Raw genomic sequence first — 27,867 nt, 5'->3', positions numbered from 1 at the left:
CAGTATGTCTGCAAGTTAACCAAGACAAGTGACATTTCTCTTAAAACTTTATTGCATATTCAATTAATGTAACTGTTCTTTGCTTATGGGCCTTCATTATCACAAATAAATACAAAAATATAGATGTTCGCAGAGCTAGAAGACTTACAGGGGCACTTAAGTGGATTCTGAGATCTTCTATTCATTGTCATCACCCAATCTGCAGGCTCTAAGCATCCTAAAAACCCCAAAATCACATTCAAGAGTGGCCCATTTCCCTATTAAAAGTCCAATCAAATATTGTGCCACACCCTTCTTTCTACACCGTGGTGCAGAACACCAAGGGGCACCACTGGACGGGAAGGCAGCTACGGAGGGCACGCGACAGCCAATCACGATTGACGGTTTCTAGGCAAACTGGTTGTTCGAAGGGGCGCGTATTCGAAAATTTAGTCCACAGGGAAGCCGTCAACCGTGATTGGCTGTCGCGTGCCCTCCCCTGCTGCCTTTCCGTCTGGTGGCACCCCATAGTGTTCTGTGCCACGGCGCAGAAACAAGGGCGTGGCACGATCTCTGAAAGGATTTTTAATAACGAAATTGGCCGCCCCCTTGAATGTAAATTCGGGTTTTTTGGGACGCTTAGAGCCCAGAGATTGAGTTCGGACGGTAAATAGGCAATTTCGGAATCCACTTAAGTGCTTCTTTAACTATAGCAAGTAAAACCAATTTAACTACAAATAGAGCACTTGCACCGCTGGCTGGCCTTTTCATATTCTCGTTCTGGAGCATGTCTGAGCGACGAGTTCGTTGCAACTTCGACATCGTTCTTTGTTGATAGAGTAAACCTCTTGTTTACTGCATCTGGAAGAAAAGCAGTATGAAAGCAAATATAATTACAGCCTTGCTGAAACCATTGTATCCTTCAAGGGCAGCACGGGATATGAGATATGACAACATATACCTTCATCTGTTGGTTCAAGGGGTATGGAAACTAAATTCTACCGCCTATTTTATTGCTTAGATGTCGACTCGGCAATGACATCAGCTCGCAAAGGCGAATGTTTTCTTGAAAAGGACAAGAAAAGAAATGTTAAAACAAACTAAACTATCACCAAAGTGCACGTGGTCGATGTTTCCAAAACAGTGTTGTATGCTGTGACTACGAACACTGTAGTCATGACATGCCTTTTGACATATGAGTAGTGCTGCTCTCTGGAAGTTTAGGTCTACCTGTGGAAGTCGCCAACGCGTGAAGCGAAGTTTCGGCGGAGAAAGCAAGCGTAGAGCTGGCCATGATGAACCCGTTAGGTTGATTGCCCCGGTTGACCCAATGGCCAATCGGTTTCGGTGCGGCATTTATTTTGTTGGAAAGTGCAGGAGTGAAGAGCTTCTGTGGGTTTTTACGCCCAGATGCAGCACTATTGTGTGGCAGAGGACTGAAGTAACAGCGTGCCACATCGCGAGCTGCCGACGCATCAATTTCCAGGCGACGGATGTGTTTCGCACATCTTTTGTTGTCCATGTGAGTTCTAACAAATGATCGCTTGCGCTCTGATCACTTTCGTGATGAGGATTTCAAAAAGAGCCCCAGGTTAATGAAGTGTTTCGGTCCGACTATGCAGCCACCACAGTGTGGGCGGGCAGTTCGTCGAGCGACTAGTGCGGCTCTCAGATAGCTCGAAGGGCCGAGTTGTAATGTGCTGGCGCCACCGAGTAATAAAGGTGATAATTACGTCATAGAATAAAAAAAAGGTGAAAACAACCCACACAGAAAGAATAAAAGCACTGCAATGCACGAGGGACAGACAGTCACAGTTCCCTCGTCAATTTCAGTGTTTTTATTATTTCTGTGTAAACTGTAGTCTATCCCTTGTGCTCTGCTGTGAACCTTAAACGATCGTGACACAAATTTTAGTAATGAACTTCACAGAATTAAAAAAAGTGAAACTAACCAAACATGAGTTGACGAATGCAAAGCGTGCAGAACTCCTTCCACTTTTTTCTCTCCCACACGTACTCGGTACCTAGCTTATCAGTCAGCAGGTACGCGAGCATCCGTATCGTTGCAGTGTTGGGGTTTCGTCCACCAAGTTGAATTAGTTCCTTAACCTGGAAATTTCGAAGACGAAACACAAATTGGGTGTAGCATTTTGGAAGAACACAGCTAAGGCAAGTTCCTTTCTGACTATGAAAGCAGTTCTCGAGATCGCCTATTTCAAGAACAGAAGACATAACTAACCCATATTTATCATTTCCTTCTGCTATACCTTTTCATAGTGCAAACTGCAACCAGAAGCTTCGGAGTTTGATTAGTGCAAACTTTAAGACACCGTTTATTTGTGGTAGTTCCAGACAATTTATTAAACCTCATAAGTCTTCACAAAACCGAACTTTCTTGAAATAAATTGGTTGCATCTCAACACGTGGCAAGGAGCATCCTGAAGAACCGCTAGCTAAGTTGTGTATTTTACACACACAGGTGGCATGCACAACAGATACCGTCCCACAGCTAACAGCCCGAATGTATGGTATGCAAATGTGGACATACCAGATGAGCTTCGTCAGATGCACTCAGATCTACCTTGGTTCAACCGGAGCATGTAACAAGAATGCTCGCTGGAGACGATGAGAGCGTCAAGCGTGCTGGCAATCTGCTGCAAGCTCATTCTTATATCATTTTGTATCCTTAACACTTGGCCCTGAAATTCTGAAGAATAAATTAAAGTTACTTATTAGCAAGGTTGTGAAGTACCTAGGTACAGGTAGCTGTGCATTGGTAACTAGGTACTTTTTGTGTACCCGAGGTAAAAATGCTGACTCTTTTATTTCTGGGTAACTAACTCTATCTTAGGGATCATTTCTAGTAACATGAAACTATGACAAGTGACTTTTTTACAGGTACTTTTTTGGCATTTCTAATAAAATTAAGAAGGGTTCCAACCTGCAAAAGAAAGATCACTGTGGAGGAGTCATACCAAGACACTGAGGCTTAGACATTTCCCAACATCGGCATTTCATCCGGAGCAAACTGAAGAGTAACCACAAAACACTGTTGGTGTTAACATCTGGGTGAAGTGGTCTTTAATGAAGTAGTATAGAATGAGGTGAGCAGCCTGTTTATGCTGGTTGCGCAAGCTTTACTGTAAAGAAAAGTTCGTCAGTCGCCCATTGGCAGCTGCTCCCCGTGACGAGAGAGGACGTTGGGGGATGTCACAGTAAAGTTCGACCGATGAACTTCAGCGCACGCTCGGAGAATTGTGAACTTGGCCGTGACGTCAGATTGTCGTCATGATGAAGTTCTTTCTGTCAAGAAAAGTTTTGCATTTTGGGAGCTCAAAGTTGGTGAAGTTCATCAGGTAAAGGTAGCGGAATCCAGATGCGCTCTTCCCCTCCCAGTAACCCGACCGTACTTTTTGTTCTGAATACCATGCCGGCTTAAATTTCAGAGGATAGATGGGCTTGTCAGAAACTACCGGCGGCTAACAAAGGGAGTGACAAGATAGCTGTGCGCACAATAGCACATGTTGCGCGCCCTCCATAACATCTTTCAATAACCTCATTGAAAGAGGTTATAAACACTCAGAATGCCTGCATGTACAGCATTTGTACCTCTATGTACATAAGACAAACGAAGGGGAGACATAGAGCACCCATGAATAATGATGTTATGATAGACTTCCTTATTTCACCACATGATGTTAATACATGTTGGCAGCACACATTAAAAATCTTGCACGTTTAGGATGACAAAACTACTACTTGAGCCAGGAAACAAAGAGTGCCGGATAAAACGAGAAATATCATAACTCACCACACTCTGGCAAGGCAGTGGGCCCAAAGCATGAGCTTTGTCCTGCAATATTACGACAGGTGTGGTCAAGACAAAGCTTCGGCTTACACCAAGAACAGCTTTTCAACAGCAGCTACGTGTGTAAGCAAGCATCCCGACTGACGAGAAAAAGAGTAACAGTGTTACCAGAGTGTTTTGACACCCCATCTTGTGGTGTTCCACGTGGAGAAGGTTTAGCCAAGGCTTATCTTGTGCTATTAGGGTTTATATGCGTCAAAAGGTTCAGCTGACTCTGAGAGTTATGATTCTGAGAGTTATCTCCGAACCTTGTGAACAACTTACTTGGTCTTGATGACGCTGCGTAAAAAAAAAAAAAAAAAAAAAAAAAAAAACTCACCCCATTAGAAATATTAAAACACCCCAAAACAGGACAAATAATGGGGGCACTACCAGATTGCTTTATTTCTTTCAGTGTTGTTCACCCACAAACGAGCAATGAATACGCATCTCACTATGCGAGATCAATGGGACCGGTTTTCATGATCGGAAAAGCAGAGAAAAGTTATAACCAAGAACATACCAGCGAGAATCTACTCTGTCATTCAGACCTCAAAATTTGAATGAAAAAATTACCAAGGAAAATATGTGCTATTTCATTTATAGAAAAACAATCAATCCACTCTATACTCACCTTTTCTATGCTGGCTCACAGTTGGGGATTCCACAAGACATCCATCAGAGATAGGTAGCACAGGCTGCACATTAGTACAAAAAGGATCAAAACCAAAATTACTGTCAATAAAAACTTTGGTCTTGCACGATCTGTGTTTTGTTCGAACCTTTTGATAGAAACACGAAAAGCTGACACTCGAATGGCTTCAAATTATCAAAAAATTATAGTTGCAAATATAACTATATATTTTCACTGATTACCTTACCAGAAAGAACTGCAAGTCGTCAGAAAACAGTCATGTTCATGGCGGTCACACCGACGTGCGCGATGAGCGAGTCCAACGCCTTCGTTGGCGAGTCGTTTCTCGAAAACTCTCGCCCCCAACGCCGTTGATTGGCTCAGCCACTCAGCGACTAGATCTCATCACAAAAAGTCAGGTCAGCAAGCGACCGCTCAAAGCGCGTCGCTTTTTGCCCGCGATGGTCGCTTTTGCGATGAAAGTTATCACGCGACTAGATCGCATCGCCGGTGGGAACGCGCCTTCAGTTTTGCGACACGCGATGACCACACCAGCAGTACAGTGAACCGGCGCCAAGCGTGCACAGAAAAAAAAATAATTAGCGAGAAACCCAAGCGGTAGAGAGCCTCTGACAACTATCTACCTACTGCAACCATGACATGCATAGGACATCATTCTGCAGTGCTTGTAATTTCTTGTGCTTATTGTCACCCTTGAGATACAAGTTCGATTATGTTAAATTACCACAATAAAAGCTATGCCAGTGGCTGGTATGCCACCAGCTTGGCTCACAATCGTGCCAGTGCGCCCATCTAGAGCCATCACATCACATCCAAGCTATTTGAGTTTAGTAGATCGTGTTTTCAGGCCATGCCGTGTATGTGGGAGCTCGCGCTGCCACTTCAAGGCGTACTTTGAAGCGCGCGCGGTAGCAGGCCTTTGAAAAGTATCGACTAAAACTCGCTATCAAGAAACAAAAAACACTTACCGTAATACGTGTCGATTAGTGTTCCAGAGAATCGTTGGGAACAACAAAGTTAAAACTGGACCACGACAGGCTGCCAGAGAGCAAGCGCGCGTAAAGCAGTGGCGGCAGTTGCGGGGAAGCTGGAAAGCCACAATAGTTGGATTGGATTGGCTTAATTAAATTCGCCTATATTTTTTAGATTGTCTGTATTATTAGGTATGACAACATATTATACATTTAGTTTTGTACCCTTATAACGTCGAATTTGCAAATAAAAAAAATAAAGTCATTTTTTGCGCAAGTGTGCTTTAACATTGATCCTTCACAGTGGGCCCTGCGGAGATGCTGATTTGTTGATATGTGCGGTGGCTTTCTGTGCTTGATCAAATAAATCTTTCGTTCGTTTCTTACAACTCTGTCGGGCATTGTTAAGAATTCAGTTGAAGTTCCGCCTTTAGCGCGAGCTTTCTTCGCTGGACAAGTACGGCGAAAGACAAACCGGGAAACTGTTACGCTTGAGTCTTTATGTTGTGTCGTCTCTCATTTTTTCCGTCTCGGGGTTTGGTCTAAAATGTTATGCTTGTTTTCTAGCATAGCTCACGCGTCTGGTGCACCAATTCCAGCAAGCTCATTGACTGAACGAGACCGGTAGTGCGGGACGTACTGCCGACCTCCTGCGGATATCGTGGTTGGGACATCCGATTCAGGAAACTTGTACATAAGATGGATGTCCGTATTCGGCTTCGGACGTACGGATCTTGATCGGACATCCGTCGGATATTGGTGGCCCTCTGGGTGGCGAGCTACCTTACAGGTTGTCATTGTTCATATATTTTGTTAAAATCATTATTTCCCTCGATTACCCTGCTCGTCGCCCGCCCCGACTATGGATTTCTTGGCGGTTTTGTGTTCAGCAAGCCGCTGGGAGTGAGTGATCTCGCAAACCAGTGCACCTACAATGAAGAGGCCGGTATAAAACATAGAAAGTCCACGATCACCGTTTTTGAACTATCATAGTATACTAGCAAATTTCAGTTGACCTCTCCCAAAAACAGATCTTGTTGCAAAACGACGTTTGCGTGCGCAATTTCGGATATGATTCTCTAAAATTCAAAACTTCGCAAGGTGTGCGAAACCTGCTTGTTCTTAGGACCTCATCCGGTAAGTTTACATTTTAGTTCGTTTTACAGCTCAAATGTTTAAGTTATTAGGGCGTTGCCGGAGTATACAGACGGTTATGCATCTTAGGGAGTGTTACCTACCTTTCGCGTATGATGTACCGTGCGATTGCAGTAGGGACACGAAAAAGTATTTCAGTGCGACTTCAACCTGCAAATTAGTTTAACTTTATATCAGGGACTCACATCGTAACCGTAACCGAAACCAAAAACCGATTAGGAACAAATTTTTTTCAGTAACCGTAGCCGGAACGAAACCGCTATTCGAAATTATTGAAAACCGTAACCATAAATGCTTTGCCGGTAACCGATTTTAACCAATATTGACCGAAAAAAATATTAGTTTTTCTTAAGAATTACCTCAAGGAGATATATTGAAATGTCATGGCCATTTGATAGAGTTGCCATCAGCGATTGGTTCTCCTGGTAGTACATTTCCGTTCAATATAAATTTATAATTAAGAATACTTAGTTGGAATCAGTGGTCGAGCTTATAATGAAAACTACTTCTAAACCTGCCCCATCCCTATAATAGCTACATGTATACAGTACGCGTTGCCTTCAGGGTATTAACTAAAATGTTAGAATTTAAAGATGACCATTCTATTTGATTCCTTCAAGACTATCGCTCTTCCTGACCTGCACTAGCCAGATATCAATAAAAGAGATAAATTTACCATCATGTAGAGCTGGCGGAAAAAAAAACTTGGTATATATATATATATATAAATAGGGGCGATTTCATATCAACTTAGGCAGAAATTTAGGGTCGAATTTTTAATTTTGACGAAAAAAAATATAGGCTTTGCGGCGATTCCTATAATAAAAAAAGACACAAATGGCAATTTCGTCGGAATTTTTCTTGTCAAGTTATGGACCGTTGAGGCGGTCAAGGTGGAAACTGACGCTTTCCCAGCTTATCGGAGGTGCCATATTTCACTCCATCTCTTTTTCCTACTTTTTACGCTACATCAATATAACTTTTTGGGAACACTCTAGGCGTAGGCTTTTTCATGCTAATTAAGCGTCTAGGTCATAACATTCTTAATGATATTTTTATTTGTCGAACCGCCTCTCTGTGACGATATTTGACGAAGTTCAGCAAGCTGTGCAGTGTGACCTAATCAACATATTTTAATGATCTTTATATCACCGTAATGTTCAAAATTACGCTCTTTCTTTTGATTATGATTTCTATATGTTGCGAAAAGTAGATAAGCGTTACATGTGTCTGAATAACGAAAATTTTGAAAAACTGGCAAGTTTGGAATCGATTTTCTAAAGAAAGCCCGCTTTTTATTTTTCTTATTTTTTTTAATAGTTAGTTAACATAGTAGTCTATCAGAAACTACCAACAGAAATTGTAATATATTGTTTGTATGGCTGCTATTAAAACTCGAATCTCGTGCTATGAGCATTTTGAACGGGCCTTCGCACAGGCGCTCTGCTGAGCAGAATTTTGGCCTATGTAATGTTTTCTATTTATCGTTAGCAGTTACCTCGATATCCAACCATAAACAGTAATAAAATTCGAGGTAGTGTACTTAAAAACATTTACTTCCAAGTCCGTATCCATAAGTGTGGGCCACCCCCAGCCCTTACTTCCTCCTAATACGGGGGAATGCAGATCGTTAGAGAATTCCTCTGGGGCCTTTTGCTTTCGGCTTTGAGTTTGCAATACCGAACTTGACTTGTGATTGTCATATTTTCTTATGTCAAACAGATATGCAGTGCATATACATTATGTACGATTTGGTATATGAAGCTTAGGAAGTACGGTTTATTTTGTGCGCGTACGGACTCTTTCGTAAAATAACAAGCATTTCGTTGCGTGTAAGGCTTCCAACGTGTTAGTCATGTGTTGAGGTTTCATTTCTATTTTCACTGATTTATGCTGGATTACTTAAACTTTTTCCTCCTGACTTGAGTTTGTCCGGGAGTCTAGATGTTACATATCTCCTCCGTCAATACAGAGGGCGAAGCTCACACACCTTGCAAATCACGCCAGTCCAAAATAAATAAATATTGTTAGGATAAATATCTTTACTTCACTGGCTTTCACGCTCAGATACTGAGGTAAGTGCTAACATTAAATAGAAAACCTTACATAGGTCAAAATTGTGCTCAGCTGGGCGTCTATGCGAAGTCCTGTTCAAAACTCTCCGCTCACAGCGCGACATTCGAGTCCTAACAGCGGCCATACACACAATATATTACAATTTTTGTTGGTAGGTCCTGGCAGACTACTATATTACCTAACTGCAAACAAAAATGAAAGAAATAAAGGATACCATTTCGTCATTTACCCTGAGACTGGGTTTTTTTTTTGAAGAGCAGAAGTTTGAAGAGCAGAAGTAATCGACTTCAATCTTGCAAGTTTTTCTAATGAAAGACTTTCAAGTTTGAAGTCGATTTCCCAAAAAAGACCAAACTTTATATATACGTCATATACACATTTATTATATCCCTGGGGAAGTGGGTAGTGTCCTTGACATGCAAATCTAGAGTTGTAGGTGTGTATCAAATTGGGTCGTAGCCCAATTTGATACAACATAGCCCGATGGAGGTTCCGTTATTCTTCTTATCCCGGATATGACTGGGCGGCCTGGATTGCCAGTTTTGTGAATTTTCGGAAGCACGAAAGCGACCGGGGGATGGTTGCTTTGCCTTCATCACATTATATTCATTATTGGCTATATTGCATATGTTTAAAAGTTGTTTGAGCTTTCACGTTGCGATTTAGTGTGGTGTTTTGTAGGGTCGCCTGGGAGGCGCTCAAACTTTTGGATCGTTTAGTTGGCGGTGTTCTTCCTGAACATAGTCGTCAGTACTGATGATTACAATAGACCTTCTCTTGTCTGCCGCTTTTATTGTGATGTCTTTTCTAGTGATTGTGATTTCAATTATGTTCTCTCTAATTTAGTTAGGTTATCCCGTCTCCTTCTGTAGTGGTGGTACTCTCACATGATATCCTTCCTACAACGGATATGTACAGGTACAGACCGTTGTTGCGATGGGTCTTTCGAGTGCAGTCGCTAGTTGGACGTGGCTGTGTGTTTTGGAATTTGGACGGTTTATCAACAGAGTATTCCTGCAACTTTTGTTGATAATAAGAAATGGTGCCTCGACACGGACCAACCATGATTTCTGTACTTCCTATTTTTTCGAAAATTTTAGAACAAATAATTAATAATCGCCTGACTAGTTTTTTCACAAAACATAATATAATCTCAGAGCAGCAGTTTGGGTTTCAAAAAAATAAATCGACGGAAATGGCACTTGTAAATATTAAAGATAAAATTATTACAAACATTGAAAATAAACAGTTTACCATCGGAATATTTCTTGACTTCCGAAGAGCCTTTGATTCAATTAAACATCAAATACTACTAACAAAGCTAAACATGTATGGTGTAAGGGGCATAGCGAACAAATTAATTAATATTTACTTGAGTTCTCGATTACAATTCACCACTTATAACGGCGTCAAATCAGACATCCATCAAATAGTTTATGGCGTCCCGCAAGGATCAATATTAGGACCATTACTATTTCTTATTTACATTAATGATACCGTTAATATTTTGCATCGCTCAGAAATGGTATTATTCGCAGACGACTCGAATGTATTTTTTTCCGATAGTAACCTCCAGTATCTCGAAAGCACAGCTAATGATCGGTTAAAAGATTTATCACTGTGGCTAGTTGCAAACCAGCTTGAATTAAATATTTTAAAAAACTAAATATATTGTTTTTTAGGGCAAGAAATAAGATGCTTAACTACGACTTAGATATAAAATTTAACTCTTACAAATTGGAGAAGGTTGAGTCATTAAAGGTCCTGGGTGTATGCTTTCATGAACACTTGTACTGGACAACTCATGTGTCCAACTTGTCTATAACACTCTCCATATCAATTGGCACAATACACAAATTAAGATATTTATTATCAACATGGCTTAAGTGCCAATTATACTATGCACTTGTTCACTCTCATTTACATTACTGCTCATTGGTTTGGGGTACGACTACTAAAAATAACCTTGAAAAACTACTAGTGCTCCAGAAAAAAGCGATCCGTTCTATCGAGTGTCTAAGTTATAACGATCACACATCTGCTTATTTTAAAAAAAACATCGCTTGCTTACTATGCAACAGTTAATAATGTTCAACCTTACAAAAGCCATCTTTCATTATCTCAAAACTGACACGGAGTCGTTTCACACCCAATTTCCCTTAAGAGAAACTAACTACAACTTAAGACGTGTGGATTATGCTAGGGGTCACACACGTACGAGCTATGGTGAATGAACATTAACACAGCAAATTCCCCAACTTCTAAACATGCATCCCCAAATTCTGGAAATAGCTGAAGCAGTAAATTCAATAGATACGTTCAAAAAAAAGAATAAAGGATTATATTTTGAAGCTTGAATAATATATTGGATACAAATGTGTAAACAACCTTGTTTTTTTTGTTTTTGTTTTTGTTTTTTATTGTTTTTATCTGTGTTGCCACTCTGAAATCTGCATGGGGCTCGGGACCTTGGTCAAGTGCTATTAAGCACCTTTTGTCCCTGCCACCCCACTTCAAAATGGTTGATAAATGAAATGAAATGAAATGAAATGTAAATGAAGGTATATGAATGGGTGGCCTCTTATCAAATCAGGCAGGCTAAAGGGGTCTCATTTTTAATTTTGACAAAAAATATATATTTTAGCGGCATTTCTGAAATGAAGGACGGTGCAAACCGCGTGTTGCCCAAATTTTTGGTTCTCGAGTTACGAAGCGTAGAATCCGCAGTGGCAGAAACTAGTATCTTTGCCTGCCGTCGCAGGTCGCATGTTTGAAACACCTCTGCTGCCGCTACTGCTTTTTCTACATCGTTTTAACTTTTTCTCCTCACTTAATAGGTACTATTAATATACTTTGATGCACTCAAGTAGTTTTAGAAATTATAGCCTTTTTATGAAAAAAACGACAAACTCGCCGTCTCAATTGATTTTTGGTCAAATTTGACCAATTTGACTTTGTCTGTACTTAAGGTGAATTGTTCTTTAGCTCTATAGAAAACCCAAAGCAAGGTCATTATAGATATAATTATACCATTTTGATCTGTTGACTAGCCGCTCCGGCATCTTCACGTAAACGTTGTAAGAAATAACAAATGTTGAAAGTGTAAAATCGATTTTCTTAAAAAAAACAATATTTGATAAATTTTTAAAATTTTAATTTTTTAAGATATGATAGTCGACTACAAGAAAAGACAATCTAAAATGCCACATTTTGGTTGTATGTCCTCTATTTGAGCCGTAATCGTGTGAAATATGTGCAAATTTGTCTAAAATAGAGCAACCTTACCGGCATTGTGCGCCTCTGCATTTGAAAAATATATTTTATTTTTGTTTACATTTTTAAAAAAGCAACATAAAGTAGGCTAACTTGTTATATTTATTAAAATTTAGAACTTTAAATAGTAGAGAAGCCACATAAGGACACTACAAAACAATGTGTAACAAGAATATACAAATCAAAATGCCATGCAACATGTCAAAAACTTCTTTTATATAAAACGGCTCAAATTAAAGGAAGTTGGCTACTCGTTTTCCAGCTTATTACAATTAAATGATCAATTCTCACATCATTCAAACCTTGTACATAATTTTTGGGGGAATATGCATCGGGTTTCGTCCTCCTAACATCCTGCAGGTCGCTGTCGGTGTACTGCACAGTTCTTGCACCTCAGTAATGTAAAAACGTGCGCACAGAGCAAGTAAATAAGACGAACACATCAATGACACCTTTTCTGAGGTAGTACATTTTTTACTAGTTCGACAAAACTGTGAATCAGTTTTCGCTCTTTGTTGGAGCCACGCAGTTCACGGTTGTAGTTTTGAACATGCCGGCACGCACTCACTGATGACCTTTTAAATTTCGGGACACAAAGCGTTATGTGCATGCCTTGACACGTGTATGCAGCTACTCTGGGCTTTCGGAAATATTTTTAGGGCAACATTTAAGGCCCCTTCTTCAGTGTCTTCCTCCACACGTGTGAAAATCGGATGCCCCTAGGTGGGTTTACCTTCTCCCAAACTTCTTTCTTCGGCTCCTGGAAACGTGTGAGCTTCTCTTTGGCAATTGAGAGCAGAACAAGCCCTTCGACTTTCGGTCTGACTGCCTCAACGAAGCTTTGCGTGTTCGTTAATGAATAAAAATCTGTAGTTGTCAAGTTAGACATGGATGCCTGTTGCTTGAGCATGCAACCCACTTCATCACACGAGCTTTTCCTGTGCCCTGATGAGGAGAATATACAGTTGGAGACGACATTATTTTTCCTAAATTCGTACACCTGGTGCCTGTTTTTGGAGGGCACCGTCTGAAATATAAACGAGTTGCGTGAAAACATTAAATACTTCCTCCAGCCGGCCATTGACAACGTTGGGCGTAAAGAGCGCGTGGGACAAGTCGTGGACGATGTCATCGCTCACTACGCCTAAAATTAACATTCCCTGTTCGGTCGTAGCCATGCAGGTAAAGATGGAGACCACCTTGCCATTCCAGTGATGTCATATTGCGCGGCACGCTGGGTCACGACACTACAGCTTTCAGCAAAATCGAAGTGCAAGATTACGGCACTTTGACTTCACATGCGCTTTCTCGAGCAATATGGCTTTTCGCTGGGCGCGTCTAATGCAGAAATGTAGAATGTATTTTTTGTCCACTTCTGAAACTTGCAAAAAAAAGTGGCATCCATTTTTTTAATGAATTTGTTACCGCACTTTAACAAAGGCAAGCTCCAATACGTTTTCGTGTTCGAGTCCTAGCTTAGCCAGTGATGCGTCATTCCTTTTCAAACAAACTTCACATTCTAGAAAGAAGCAGTCTTGCGAAAGGGTCTTTTTCAAAAACGCAAACAAAAATAAAAATATAGTTTCGAAATCGTAGAGGCGCGCAATGCCTGTAAGTTTGTTGTATTTTAATCAAATGAGAACATATTCCACACGATTGCGGCTCAATTGAAGAACATACAACCAAAATATTACATTTCTATATTATTTTTTCTTGTAGTCAAATATTATTTATATAAAAAAATTAAAAAAATTAGAATATACAAAAATGTTTTTTGTTTTTAGGAAACCGACTTCAAACTTTCAACATTTTTTATTTCTCACAGCGTTTAGGTGAAACTGGCGGAGCAGCTAGTTGACAGATCATAATGGTATTATTATATCTACAAGGAGTTTGCTTTGGGCTGTCTAAAGAGCTAAAGAACAACAATTTACCTTGCGTGCAGAGAAAGTAAGGACCTGTCAAATTTGCCCAAAAATCGACCTGAACGACGAGTTTGACTTTTTGTTTTAGAAAAATATATAATTGCGAAAAATATTTTAACGCATCAAGGTATCTTTATAGTGCATATTAAATGAAAAGAAAAAGTTAAGAATGTATAAACAAATACAGTAGCGGCAGCAGAGAATGTCAAACACGCGACCTGCGACGGCAGGCAAAAATGCTAGTTTCTGCCCACTACCGCTTCTACTCTTCGTAACTCGACAACAAAAATCTGTTAAACATGCGGTTTGCGCCGTCTTTCATTTGAGAAATTCCCCCAAAACATATATTCGTTCGTCAAAATTAAATATTAAACGCTTTTAGCCTGCCGGATTTGAGATAAAACCATCGATATATATCTATATAAGTAATGTCTCGTTGATATAGACGCCTCCGTTCGTCGCCCTCCGCCCCCCCTTCCCCCCCTCCGCCCCCCAAAAAGAAAGTTGTCTATAACGTGAGTTGTCCGTATTAACGAGACATAACTGGATATATATATATATATATATATGTATATATATATATATATATATTGTTCTTGTTCAATAACTGGCATTTTCCTTAAAACCGGGGCAAAATGTTTGTTCCAGAACTACTTATTTTCAAGCCTGCGTTTTTCTTGATCCTCATTTTAACGTCATTCTTGAAAATGAGAGGCAATGCGCCAGGGACCACCTGAAGAAGGCGTGGGTGGCTCTAGAAAAGTTGCAGAACCGTTCTTTGGCGGCTTCAGCGTCAGTCTTGTCTGTCGGTGACTCTGACGAGGATTTAAGTGCCTTACAGCGACTGAAGTTTTCCGGAGCAAAAACGAACGCACGCAAAGAAACGGTACATAAGCACGGACCAACCACGTAAACGAAGATACAAGAGAAAAGGAGAGGAAAGTGCCTAGCGTAGCGTGTTTGGTCTCGTCATATTAATGCGTTAGCATTAGTACCCACATGACAAAGAAAAACTGAGGGCATCCATCTGTGGACAAAACAGGAGAAAGGAAAGCACTCCGCCTAAAGTGAGAGAGTCGTGAAGTTCAAAGGCGAGATTGACCTGACGTCAAGGGGCGCGGTGCGGCGAGGCGAAAGCGAGCTAGATGACATCACGGCGCGGAAGCCAATGTGCGAGCGGATGCTCAGGCGAGTCTGAGCTTTTTCATGTATGCGGAGCGCCTATGTGTTGGTTTGTGCTATAAAATGGAGTGTGAACCATGTGTAAACCAAATACTAGCGATGGTCCAGGTAGGCAGCAAAAGATGACGGATTGTGAACGAAGAAAACGATCTCTCGAAACCGGTGAACAGTGAAAGCAGCATCAGGCACCGGATACTGCTGGCCTTTCCCCAAGATCGTGCTAACGCGTGCCCTAAAGATCCACCAATGTATCTTTATTATTCATTGGACATGGTATTCACCAGCATCATCATATCAGGACTTTGATCGTTCTAAAGCACAGTATAATAAAACATATAATTAAAATTATTATTACTGCTCTGTTTTATATCTGCATAACTACGCGTGTTAAAATTCCTTTGCGTTCTCATGTATACATTGGGTTTTGTGCTCTGTGACGTATATGTTGCATATTGTTACCATCAGTTCAATCATTCTCATTAGTCTTGTGCACTGTCTGAATACGCCAAAGTTTTTATGCATTTTGGTTTATGCTTTGTTTTCTCGGTCCCAATTATGGTCCAATTTCATAACAAGCTAAATATTAGATTTATAAATAAAGTCTATATAGTCATCCACCTTATGTTCTTTTTATCTCTAACTGCTAATTTTGTATATAAATGATTATCTGGAGGATTGCTTATTTAGACTCTCCTGATTTATATCTACTTATTTGTATTCTAACCCTCAAAACAGTGACAGATCCCCGATCAAGCACCTTCGCCGAAAAGTTTGAACAAACCTGGTCTACACTATAAGTTGCGATATTCCACACTCCAGGTGTGAACAGGAGGGAAAGACGTGTTGGAGCTATTTTGCTTATTGTGCGTGTCATTTAAGCTCAATCATAGCGCTAATATAAAGGCTTCAAATCTGCTTGCCTCCCATTTTGTGTACAGCGAATCCTTTGCAATGTGACCCTGTCGGTCGTCCTTTCAATATTTGTCGGTTCGTAGCTCAAAACTCCACGACCGACATATGCCCTCGGTTTTCTACAGGAAAGAAGTTCGCCTAAACCCCCCCCCCCCTCCTCCCCCCCTCCTCCCCCCTACCCCTCGTCCAATCGCCTCATAAACGGCGAGTGGGAATAATACGACCAAGGCAGTGAAACCTTGATCGCGAACCAATCAAGGTTCGAGTTCAACCAGGTTCGAATTTTTCGAACACTTATTGAAACGGCCAAGAAAGTTCGACTTGATTCCGACTGTCACGCGCATGTGCGACGAGCTGACTGAGTTGGCTTTGGATTGGATGGCGATGACAAATTATCAAGTCAACCATTATACTTTTTTTAAGGGCAGCACAGTTTGGTTGTTTTGGTAATATAGCAACAATACTATATGTTATTTAATTTTTAAGTTATTAGACTTATGTTCCGTGATAAAAATAACCTGTTCCGTAAAAACATTTCCTCCGAACCTAGACTCGCTTGAATCATAGTCTAGCCACACTGCTTGCAAGGTGGTTAAGAGTTGGAATGTTCGTCAAACCAGCCGAACCTATATAGTCATCCACCTTATGTTCTTTTTATCTCTAACTGCTAATTTTGTATATAAATGATTATCTGGAGGATTGCTTATTTAGACTCTCCTGATTTATATCTACTTATTTGTATTCTAACACTCAAAACAGTGACAGATCCCCGATAAAAATAGAACTGTTAGGGAGATTATCGAAGCAGACGAAATAAAAAGGGCAGGGCTGGGGTGTGTCAGCGTTGCATCTATCGACCTTTTCGATAAGGAAGTGCAGTTCATGCAGGTGGCGGCTAGGCCAGGGGTTGGTTGATTGATAGGATCGAAGCGTGTATATATGCCTCATTTCCATGTTGATTAAATAGTTGCAGTCAGCGCTCGTGTCTGTCTTGTCTTTCTTTCTTTTGTCCTCGTCCAAAAAAGCGCTACCATGCCTTTGGCAACCCAAGACCAATACCAACTAGCTCAACATACAGCTTCGAACCTTGAGGTTCGACGAAAAATTCAGCTTGATGAAATTTTGTGACATCTCTAGCTGCAACATATCTCTGGAAGCTCCGCCTCCAAACCAAGAAGAAAAATTGCGCTACTATATAAACGCACAAGTTTTCTAGCGTCACAGACTCGGACAGCGAGAAACGTGCGCTTCTATACACCGTCCCAGTGTTTACAAACAAGCCCACGTTTGCCCACACCGGGTGTGGGCATTGCGGGTGAGCAGAAACCAGGTTCCCGTGAGGCGATGCTTCTGCGCATGCGTAGTGCCGATGGCAGCGCCACCACAGTGGCGTGACGCTAGAGACTTGAGTTGGTCTATAACCACATGCATTTGCTTGCACATAGCAAACACGGAGTAGGTATTACAGCGCACAGTAACGAAGATTGGGGAAAGGAACGAGCAACACAGGACATGTTTTTATAGCTATCTGTGTTGTTCGTTCCTTTCCTTAGTCTTCCTTGTTTTGCGGTATTCATTTATATTATGTCTGACTTTTGCCAACTAGCCCAGCTCTCAAATTTATTACTTTATTCCACTAAGCAGTATTTTACTAGATAGGTCTAATGTTCTGCTCCTCCTTCAGTCTGGGCGAAGACACTCTGCATATTTTAGGTTGCAACAAGCTTGAGCGACGAGAAGGAGCGAATGGTTCTCTCAGCATTCAGCGTGGACTTTCTGGGGGTTATTTAGAAACACTGCTAAACAACAGAACTGCAATGTTTTTTTTTGTTTTTTTTATTTATATAAATCGCGATGGATTCCAGCGTAAAGGGGGGGGGGGGGGGGAAGCGATGTAACATGGTATGCTTGGGTGTCAAACAATATCATGCTAAAAGATTTAGTGAACAAGTGTTGGCGCTACAAACGAGCGCAACGTTTGACGAATTGAAAGTTATGTGACGTTTCTAAGTTCTTGATATTGTGAATGTTCCGTTGTTGGATATCTGGGACTACGTTAAACGGCGCATTATAAAACGGCTGTGTAGCAGTTCAATAAAAGAAATTAATGAACAAACTGAAAAGAACCGGTTTTTAGGAACGTGTAACCGGTAACCGAAACCATGAAAATTAAAACAGCAAAAAGCAAAACGAAACCGATATGAACTGGAAACGGTAACCGTAACCGTAACCGAAGCGTTATATTTTTCGGTTTGAGTCCCGGCTCTATACACCAAAATATCCCCAGAGCGGAACCGTCGGCTATGAAAATCCTATGATATCATCAACACAACAAAACAGATCGTTCACAAACGCAAACCTATATTGCAAACATAAAAAAAAATAATAATTAGCAATACGCTGAGTTATATCTCTGGGAAACTTCCTTACATTATTCGTGCTTTAGCCACTCGCATGTCACGAAACGCGAAGCGTGGCTGGTCGTCCCGGTGTGCGTTTATTATGTTAATTATGTTTAAGCGGTGCTTAAAATGTCACCGCTCTAAAAAAATGCATCAAGTGTTTATTTATTTATGCCTGCTCTTCATTGTATTAAAGTTGGGATGCGATATGTCGATGCAGCGACCACCCAAAAAGACGGCGTTTGCCGACTGCTGTAGAATCGCACGATCAGAAGGCACGATAACATTAGCCGGCGTCCGTAGTTCTCATAGAAGGCACGCGAATACCCAATCAGTGCTATGCATACTAGGCCACGTGGAAATGACGAACAGAAAGAAATTTGATCACGAAAGCAAAAGACCACCGCAATTACATTTGAAGTACTCCAGGTAAAGTAGGTCGCTGCGGGGTTCTTCTTTTTGCCTTTCGAGCTACCTTATTGCAGCTTGTCATAGCGTGAGATTTGATTCTTTTGTATTGATTAAGCGTTCGCGTGCCTTGCGATGAGGTTGGCGCGGGGCGGGGGGGGGGGGGGGGGGGGGTTTGTACTTTTTAGAGGACATCAGTTGGCACGTACAGAAGAACGCCATTGTAGAGAGCCTAGATTTCTAAGGAGTGAGCAACTAAAAAACGATGGAGAGCATTTGCAATTTAAGTGTGGACGGCTCCCGGTCAGACTGGTGGGAAGTGTGCATGTCTTGGGTTGTCGGAGGGCGAGAGGGAAAGCGGACGAAGAGGTGGACACGCTTGCAGGCGATCAACGCCTTTGACGCCTCACATCTCGTAGTCCAAACGCGGCCCATAGACCACGTGACCTCGATAGAGCAGTGCTCTGGTGTCTAGGCACACGACACCAGGGCGACCAGGTAACGCCGTTCCCAAACACAGACTTTTAACGGCTTGTTTTTAAGCTCTGTTTTGGGGTTTTTGCTTTCCTGTTCACTCTTCAGGGATACGTTAACTATTGCTTTAATTGTGTACATAAACATACCCACTAAATCTGTTTCCTTGGCTGGACATGATGTTCAGGGTGCCTCGTAAGATAATCCAGTGAGAGAAAATGGTATAACTGATGCTGCGTTTGTGGTTTCTTTCTCATATATTCAACTGATAGTAACCTATTGTCGAAGTAATGGTAAGTTTTAGAATGTGAACTTGGCCACATATGCAGCGGTAGATATCGTGTTCTTTTTTTCTCATGTCAAATGCAAATCAAACATATAATTCAAAGTAATCGTATACACTGATTACATAGTCGTTTTATGCAGTAATTAGAAAATTACATTTTATAATGTCTCCTTTTTAAAATTACATACAATATGATATTTTCAAAAACATGCCTTCCTCGAGCCATCTCTCAGAAAATGCAAGACCCGATAGCGAGCTAAACTCTAGCAGCTCAGAAATCATTCCTTAACCCTAAAGGCTGACGAGCAACCTCGATCTTCTGCAAGGACGATAATCTTCTTAGCACTCTCCTCTCCTAAGCTGCGAGGGGAGCAAAATTTGAACAATGTAAAAATTGCAGACGATATAGGAAGAAAGAAGGCGGGTAAAAGTGGACAGTGCGAATTGTACGTCGCCTTTTAAGAAATGCGACTTGCACGGGTACATTGAACCAGGAACAGGTCATGCGCAGTTTGCCAGCGTTAAAAAAAAAATTATGGTTTTCAAATCTTTTTTTATACATTTTCACTACCTTACATAATGTCTTGAAAGTGATTGGTATTGTGTAGCCTGGACGGAATGGTTAAAAGTTTGGATTCTTCTTATAATCTACTTTGGGCAAGAGAGTTTAAACATTAACAAGCACTCACCCTTACAGAACGCCCCTTTATGCACAAAATCATCGGCCCTTCGGATAAAGTTTGCCTTGATTAGAGAACTTACTCATTTCCTTGTCATTCTAAATCAAACATCTGCTTACTACGACGTCGCCAATTCAGCAGTTGAACCAGATTACGAAGCCAACATAGGTAACACGCCAGAGAAAGGCGAACTTGTCACATTTCTAGGTATACTAGGTGACTAACTTGGGCCTATTAAAATTTTGCTGCAAACCGTTTTTTAGTACCAGAGTGCTTTTCTTTGGCGTTTCTATAGCTTACCCTTGCCTCGCTCAAAATCGCCAAAGTTTCAACCTGGATATACAAATCAAGATTTTAGCATTACTAACACGTGCTTCTTCCTTACAACTGTGTGATGTCTTCGGTGCCGATTTAGCACATTGTTCAAAATACAAGCCCCTAACCCCGATCTCATTTTTTTTTTCAGTTACGTGTGATTACCAACTCATTTCGCCGCAGTGTCTGTAAGGTTGTATTTTCCAGTAGTTGTGTCTTGATGTGGGGAAGTACAACGCCTTCTTGAGAGTACTTTTCATATATTTGAAACTTGAAACGGCGGAAGAAAAAAAGGGCACAACGCATAATGCGTATTGTCTATTGCTCCTTTTATAGTCCGTCGCGTCTTGTTTCCAAAAGTTTTGACTGAGGCGAGCTTGCGTGTTTGCTTTCTTTTTTTCTCCATAAAAATAGTTTTATATCAGTCCTTGATTTTAGCTAGAAAATAAAGAATGGTGCGTTTCAAAGTTCAAACCTGGAATAGATTTAGCTAAAAGGTATCCATTATTTTACAGATATTCGTTAAAAGAGACTAATTAAAAAAAAAAAGATTTCCTCACTCTTTATTGCTACCTGGCTCTTCGTTTCAAATAAGGAGTTGTCAGACGCTTCCATTTTTCTTCAAAATATTTTCAATTGTACTTCAATCCCTTTACCTATTTTTGAAACGGTCGTAAAACAATTGAAAGTCTTCCATCACTTTCGTCACGTGTTTAAATATTCAGAAGCCGCGAATTTAGAAGAAAATGGGCAGTTTGAACCGTTCGTAGATGATCTCACCGCTGGTAGCATCCCGTCGTCAGCATGCCAGCTTTAGCAGAGAGGGGTTTTTATGTAGGTGCTTTCTTAATTATTTAATAAAAAAAAAAAAACGCCGTGCCCCTTGGGCATTATTGTGGAGAGAGCACAGTGCATTATAAAGTGAATCAACTTGATTTAACCATACCACTTCTGCTGGTAATGAATTCTACTTTGTTTTCTTACGCATAAAACGAAATTGGTTGAAAGAAGTTGTCCTGGCGGCATACATCGCACTCTGCAAGAGTGGTCTGTCCTCAATGAGATATAACTAGGAAATTTTAACTACGCTATGGAAATTCCTGTCTCTTTACGATAACTATACAAAAAAAAAATGCTTGAGCCAGAGACGCGTGCGGCGCTCCTCCAGAGCAACCCAGCCAAAATCTTGCGTAGTATATGTGTTGTGCTTAAAGAGCGATCGTACATTCCCAGGACTTACCTAGCCGCGTCAGATTGAATGGGCTGAAGTGCATAGACGTAAAAAGGAAAACTAGACAACGCAAGTCGGTGAAAATGATCATCAGTGTTCAAAGTTTCTTTTGTTAAGAATATCAAACGTATTTTTGTTTGTTTTTGTTTTAAGGATGATTGAGATATAAGCAATTCACTCAAATTACTGACGTCACTGTATTGTTGATATTCGTGCTGGTAGGAGCTAGGTTGGCATCCGGTTGTTCAAGACTTTGATTACCATAATCGAATGCAATCACAACAGAATAAAACATACGTCGGTCCTGGTAGGAAATGGTAAACATATGAATCAGTCTACAAAGATAATTACATTAAGTATAACGTTTAAAAATATGTAATCAAATTTAAACTTTTTGAGGAAAAAGCACATTGAAACACAAGGTCTGTCGCAACGCTGATGCATATTTATGAAATTTTTAACAAACTTTTAAGCGACGTATAAACGCTACTACTCACTACTAGACTCAAAAGTATATAACGCTTTTTATATATTTTTTACGCAGTTTGTTTGGCAGTTGAAACGATGGCGTGAGGTAGATGCAGTAAAGGAGGACGTAAAAAAATGTTCATTGACGTAACATGCATTCCCAACCGTTAAAAAAAATAGATTATCCATTCGAAGGCAAGATAACGCAAAAGGCGTATTACTAAGAAGCCACCGCCTGCTTGAACGGGAAAGCGGAGGAGAAAATTCCAAGCTGGGGAATCTCTCAAACCTCGCTTTGGGGACGAGTGAAGTTTCCGGAACGCCGAGCACTCCTCCTTACCTTCATCTACCGAGTGAGGTTGCAATCCAACGCACTCGATGCCTTCGGAGCGCTTTAAGATCGCCTTTTCCATTCTAACCCGGAAAGGTCAAAACAAAAGCGATGTGTCGATGCAGATGTAGGGGGCCATTACGCGGCATTGATTTTTCTTCGCTAGCGTTTCCCCGGCTCCCGAAAAGATCGATGCTAACGACGCTTCGGCCAGAAGCAATAAGTCGGGAAGTGAATACCCAAAGTGTGCAACCCAAGTGATGTGTGCTACGCCCTGTTCTTTTTACTCTTTTAGCATAACCCAGGGTTATCATATATTGAACGTTCTCTGTGGCCCGAAAGCAACCAGAAAGGTTTCATAATCTAAAAGTGTATGGTGTATATTTAAAAAAAAAATCGTAGAAAGCCAATTGCTAGAATCTGTGCTAAAAGCACGATGCATAAAGAAAATTTGTATAGACTACCTTTGACCATAGGTAAAGCGCAGTCAAAGGGAAGGAGATACACTATTATAGGCAGATACGAACATAACGAAGTCCCGGGGCATTCATTGCATAATAAATTGTGATTACTACCTGCATTAAATATAATATATCTGACTTAGATTTTCTCACCTCTCCCCCAAAAGAAACAATGAATGCATTTTTTTACGTAGCTATTAAGTTCATAACATATCAACAGCCTCGAATTGTGAGTCATTTGGTCTTAATTTAGCGCTCTTTAAAATAGACCCGTTGATATACCTGTCTCAAAATGTTTATTGTACTGAAAAAGTAAAGAAACCAAAGGTTGAGAATTAAAACCGCTCTTTGTTATAAAGTAAATAATACTTTGTCGCACACCAAAACGTCAAACGAGGTTTGTTACATTAATCTTCTTATGCTGCCACCTCTTACTTAAAAAAAGTTGTTTTCATGTATCCTAGAGTTTAATAATGTGTTTATGTTTTTCTGAGCGTAATTAGTTTGTGAGTGAAAACATCTAAATAGCAGACGCGACCACTCTCTTGCACACCTGCATCATGCCTAAGGCCCACAAAACCGAAACTCTTCCTTTTTTAGTTTTTCGGTGAAAGTTTCTTTAAGAACTATCTCCACGTTTTACTGCGTCAGCAAGTGGATAGTGCTTTATCATACTTCTCTTTTCGTTAAGAAATTCGCACTGTGTGAAGGTGCAAACGTGAGCACAACACCGGCGTTTTTTTATTTAAATTTTAATGTTTGCAGCATCTTGCTAAGGCTGTTTTTTACGCCTTAGGATTGTGATGTATTTGAGATTTTCAAACACGACTAGAAGCTTTAACGACATCCCAGTTGTTCTCATATAAAAACAGTGAAAACCGCCGCTTTCTTGTTCGCACTGGCAATGTTGTTGGGTGTACGTCAAGTAAATAATAATAAAACACCGACCTTAAAAAAATAACCTTTGACAATGTAAATAAATTTGGAAAATATAGCAAATTAATTAAATGTTGCACGGTTTAAAATAAGCATCATAGAATCTTCAAAGCTAGAGTGCTATATTTTATTCAGGTTCTCAATGCTTCAGCCAAATATTTGCCTCCCCAGTTCTAGAAAACAACCCTTTAAGGTTTTCCTACAAGCTTTGAATTGTTGAGGGTTTATTTAGCACAAAATGTGTTTATGGTAATACTTAGCACCGTAAGTCAATTTAAGCCTATTACTTAAGCAATGATTACTGCTGCTTTTGAGATAGGGACATGGCAGAGACGCGTTTTTCAGACAGTGTGAAGTAAAGTTGCCTATGTTACTAACGTAACAATGAGAGGCAGAATAGGACAAGTAAGTGCCACGTTCATTGAATTTCTTTGCGCAATATGCTGCTTTCTAGAAGGTTCTCAATTCTTTTTCTACTTTGTTCAATAACTGTAATGTCACATCACATCCTTCTCGCTGTGTCGTATTGCACTGAAATCTCCATCAACTAGCACACGTTTTTGAACGTCACGTTTTCAACGTCTCTCATTTATCTTGGCTACCGAGTTCACTGGTGCAGAGCACATAAACATTGGAAGCTTCCAGCAGATTCCGAACTAAAATGGTGCCCGCACATCCCACGCAATCCTTGAATAGACATGTCTGAGGCATCAAAACAATTTGGAGACGGTGCGAAACGAAGATTGATAGGTGGTCCATTCAGAGACAGTCAACGCTGGGACGAGAAAAAAGGCACGAATTTCCCCAACGCCTTTTTTGTCTTTCGGAAACGACGAGCTTTGCACTGCATTCGCGCCTTACTCGATGAATGCACCGTTCGCATTGCAGCTAAAGCTCGTATTTCTGCGTCGCTCCAGGCGGCCTGCTGAATTCTCTTTTGTGTGCACATGATGAGCGGGTACGCTGTCTTCTTCCGGGTAAGCCTTTTTTTTTTTTTTCCTACTCGTGCATAGAAAACTTTCGGTGTGGCTGAAAGGAATGGGGCGCTTTATTCTGATCAGTTTCGTGTGGCTCATTCTGGTGTGCTGTTTACAATTTGTTTCCAACTAACCTCAGTCGAAGCAAGGACGTGCTTTGTTCGTCTCAGTTTTTTCACTGTTTTGTGAAAAGGTCGTCAGAGCAGTGTTTTGGCTCTCACTAAATTAAAAATGGTATTGTTTAATGGATTCATGAAAGTTGAAATGAACTAATGAAATCTTTTTCGTGAGTTTTTCATTTTCCGTATACAGGAACCGATGAATGCGTAGATTCTGTTTTACTTCATATACCTTCTTTTATTTTCTAACACACACACACATATACATACACACGCAGAAACACACACACACACGCGCGCAAACACACACACACAGACACACACACACACACACACACACACACACACACACACACACACACACACGCACACACACGAGGCCTGAAAATCGTTTCTTCCTAAAATGAAGTCACATGTGGGACTGCACATGTCGTGTGAATACGAAAACGTCTTACTAGGCATTTCGGTGCATTAGCGATTATACTGTTTTGGCTCCGAGTACCACAGTATTCTGGGTAAGACTTTCAGATGGCAATATTTATGAACTGATTATTTTCACTGCTTAAATTAGAACAACTCGTTTTAATTGCGATTTATTTTATTTCTTAAGGTAAAAAAGCTCAGCGTGTCTATGAAATCTCCCGTTAATTATGGATAACAGGTTTAATACATTCTTAAGTTAAGACTAATCTAAATGTCTGCAAGTGCACGAAAATGATTACCAATCTGGTAGAACGAAATGGCTGCGACCACTTTCGTATCTTAAAATTGAACTTCAAATATATTGTCTTTTAGAATGAACGAACCTGCACGTCCAAACTATTTGTTATAGTTTATTTTATTGTATGTTTAAGAGTTTAGACCATCCCAAAATCACTTCATACAAAAATGATACAGCCTTTTTTTTAAATAAATTTTTATTAAATATAAAGTTTTAGAGATTTTTCTTGTATTGAAGTGCGTCCCCTCAAAAGCTAACATTATCTGATTATAACAATATTGTACTTGATGAATAGCTCTTTGTTGAAGCTTTGATTCGATATATTATTTATGCCATAACATTTAATATAACAAGAGTTTTGAGAACATACACCAGGTAAATTATAGTCTAAAAAGCCAGTTTCTACATTGGAAAAAAATTATAACAAAAACACGATTTCATGAGCATTTTGGCAAGGTTACTTTAGATAGAAAAAACAGCAACATGTAAACGATGTTTTTTTTTCGAGAAAATTATATATATCCCAGTGAAGCACCCAAATACGCGAAGTGCAAATATGACGCAAAAGCAGTTTTCAGATTCGTCCTGGTTAATAATTTTCCCAGCACATATATATTTTCTGAACGTTTGAGACATGGCTCCCTTTGCCTGCACAATTGTCAAAGTAATCGCTTTTAAGTTAGTGGAACACAGAAACTCAAGAAGAAGGTCTGCTCCCAAATTGACAGAGAGCATTGAGCGACGTCATTGCGATAATCAGCAACCCTCTTTCATTTTTCAGACTTCGCTAGAGGCTGGGCATTTGCGAGATCTCTGATTTATGATTGGTGCAAACAAACGTGCCTACTGGCTGATGCTGAACGCGTCTATCTACCAGCCTACTAAACTGTCTCACGATGAATAAGAGAGAGGATGGGAGAGGTACTTCAACGAATCAAGTTACAAATAAGTATTTCTGTGTGAATGGGTATTAAAGTCCCAGCGTTAGCCGCGACACCTTATCTGACCCTAACGATGTCACGTGAGCTAATGACGCCACAATATTCCGTAACTCCATGGCGTCACGTGACGTCACGACCTCAAGACCCCTAAGGTCACGTGTCAACGTGACGTCATGAGTGACGACGGACGCCCTGTTTTATGTCGTGCGGAGGGAAGAGCTTGTAACAGGTATCGTTGTATAACGAGCTGCATTACACATAATGTGCGGGATGTTTGATTTTAATTCGAACATATATTATATTTTTAATCAATTAAGAATCGCAGTTTTGCCATCTTCACCGTGTATTTGTCAGGGTCGGCGGACGTTACATGAGTGAACACCCGTCAAGGTAAGTTGGCTTAATTAACTATGTTAATTACCTTTTAATGCGTGGTTGTATGGGTCTCGTCGCCATTGCATTATCTGCGGCAGTTATAAATAGAGTCTAAACCAATTTAGATAGTTTCGAAAATGCCATCGGGTTTCAATATATTCGCCGATCGGTTTTCACGTTTTTCAGAAGCGATTCCGAAACTGTATACGTAGGAAGAGAGACCGCACTTCAGTTTATAGGATTGCGTGGGAGAGTGACGTGCCCGCTTCGAGAGCTTCGCCATTACCTGGGCATCACGTCGTCAATGCCTTCGACAGGGACAGGTTACTGAGATGATGACGAGGATTCGGCCACTCTTCATCGCATCCCTCTGGGGTTCTAGGTTGAACACTCGGCGAAAAAGTCGGCAAGATAACCGACCGCCGCGATTACCGGTTTACCTTGGCGCTGGCCGATCGGGGGGGTCCGCAATATCGCCGACCTTTCCGCCATGTGCCAACTTCCATTGAAGACGTGGACGAAATTTTGCGTGCCTTTTTGGTCACGTCTGGGAACTTACCGGCCAAATCCATAACTTATCGATAAATATGAGAAAATCAGAGTGTAATTTTTACTTGTGTTACGGTCTCGACATTGAAGACGGGGGCGGCCGAGAGCAGGTTAGGAAAGGACGTTTAATATACGTCAGGCAGGTATGGCTACCGAGGAAAGAACTCTAAGTCACGCGGATCGTGGAGCGCTCTTGGGGTACTCTTCGTCGTCTTCGA

At 40.7% G+C, this 27,867-nt stretch overlaps 1 protein-coding gene across 1 annotated transcript; it reads right to left on the bottom strand.

Annotated features, from left to right (window-relative positions):
* Positions 1-706: 706 nt before the first annotated feature.
* On the bottom strand, positions 707-27,672 carry LOC121833160. The gene is given in 7 exon segments (XM_042286271.1): positions 707-840; positions 1,932-2,088; positions 2,528-2,582; positions 2,584-2,686; positions 3,791-3,832; positions 3,956-4,012; positions 27,660-27,672. Coding segments are annotated over 7 exon segments (561 nt in total).
* Between the last annotated feature and the right edge of the window lie 195 nt (positions 27,673-27,867).

The sequence above is a fragment of the Ixodes scapularis genome, unplaced genomic scaffold (genome assembly GCF_016920785.2).
Source record: "Ixodes scapularis isolate PalLabHiFi unplaced genomic scaffold, ASM1692078v2 PGA_scaffold7__128_contigs__length_106722199, whole genome shotgun sequence".
In the NCBI taxonomy this organism is placed as follows: domain Eukaryota; kingdom Metazoa; phylum Arthropoda; class Arachnida; order Ixodida; family Ixodidae; genus Ixodes; species Ixodes scapularis.
Note: the sequence above shows the minus strand (reverse complement) of the source record. Positions and strands in the feature narration are given on the sequence as shown.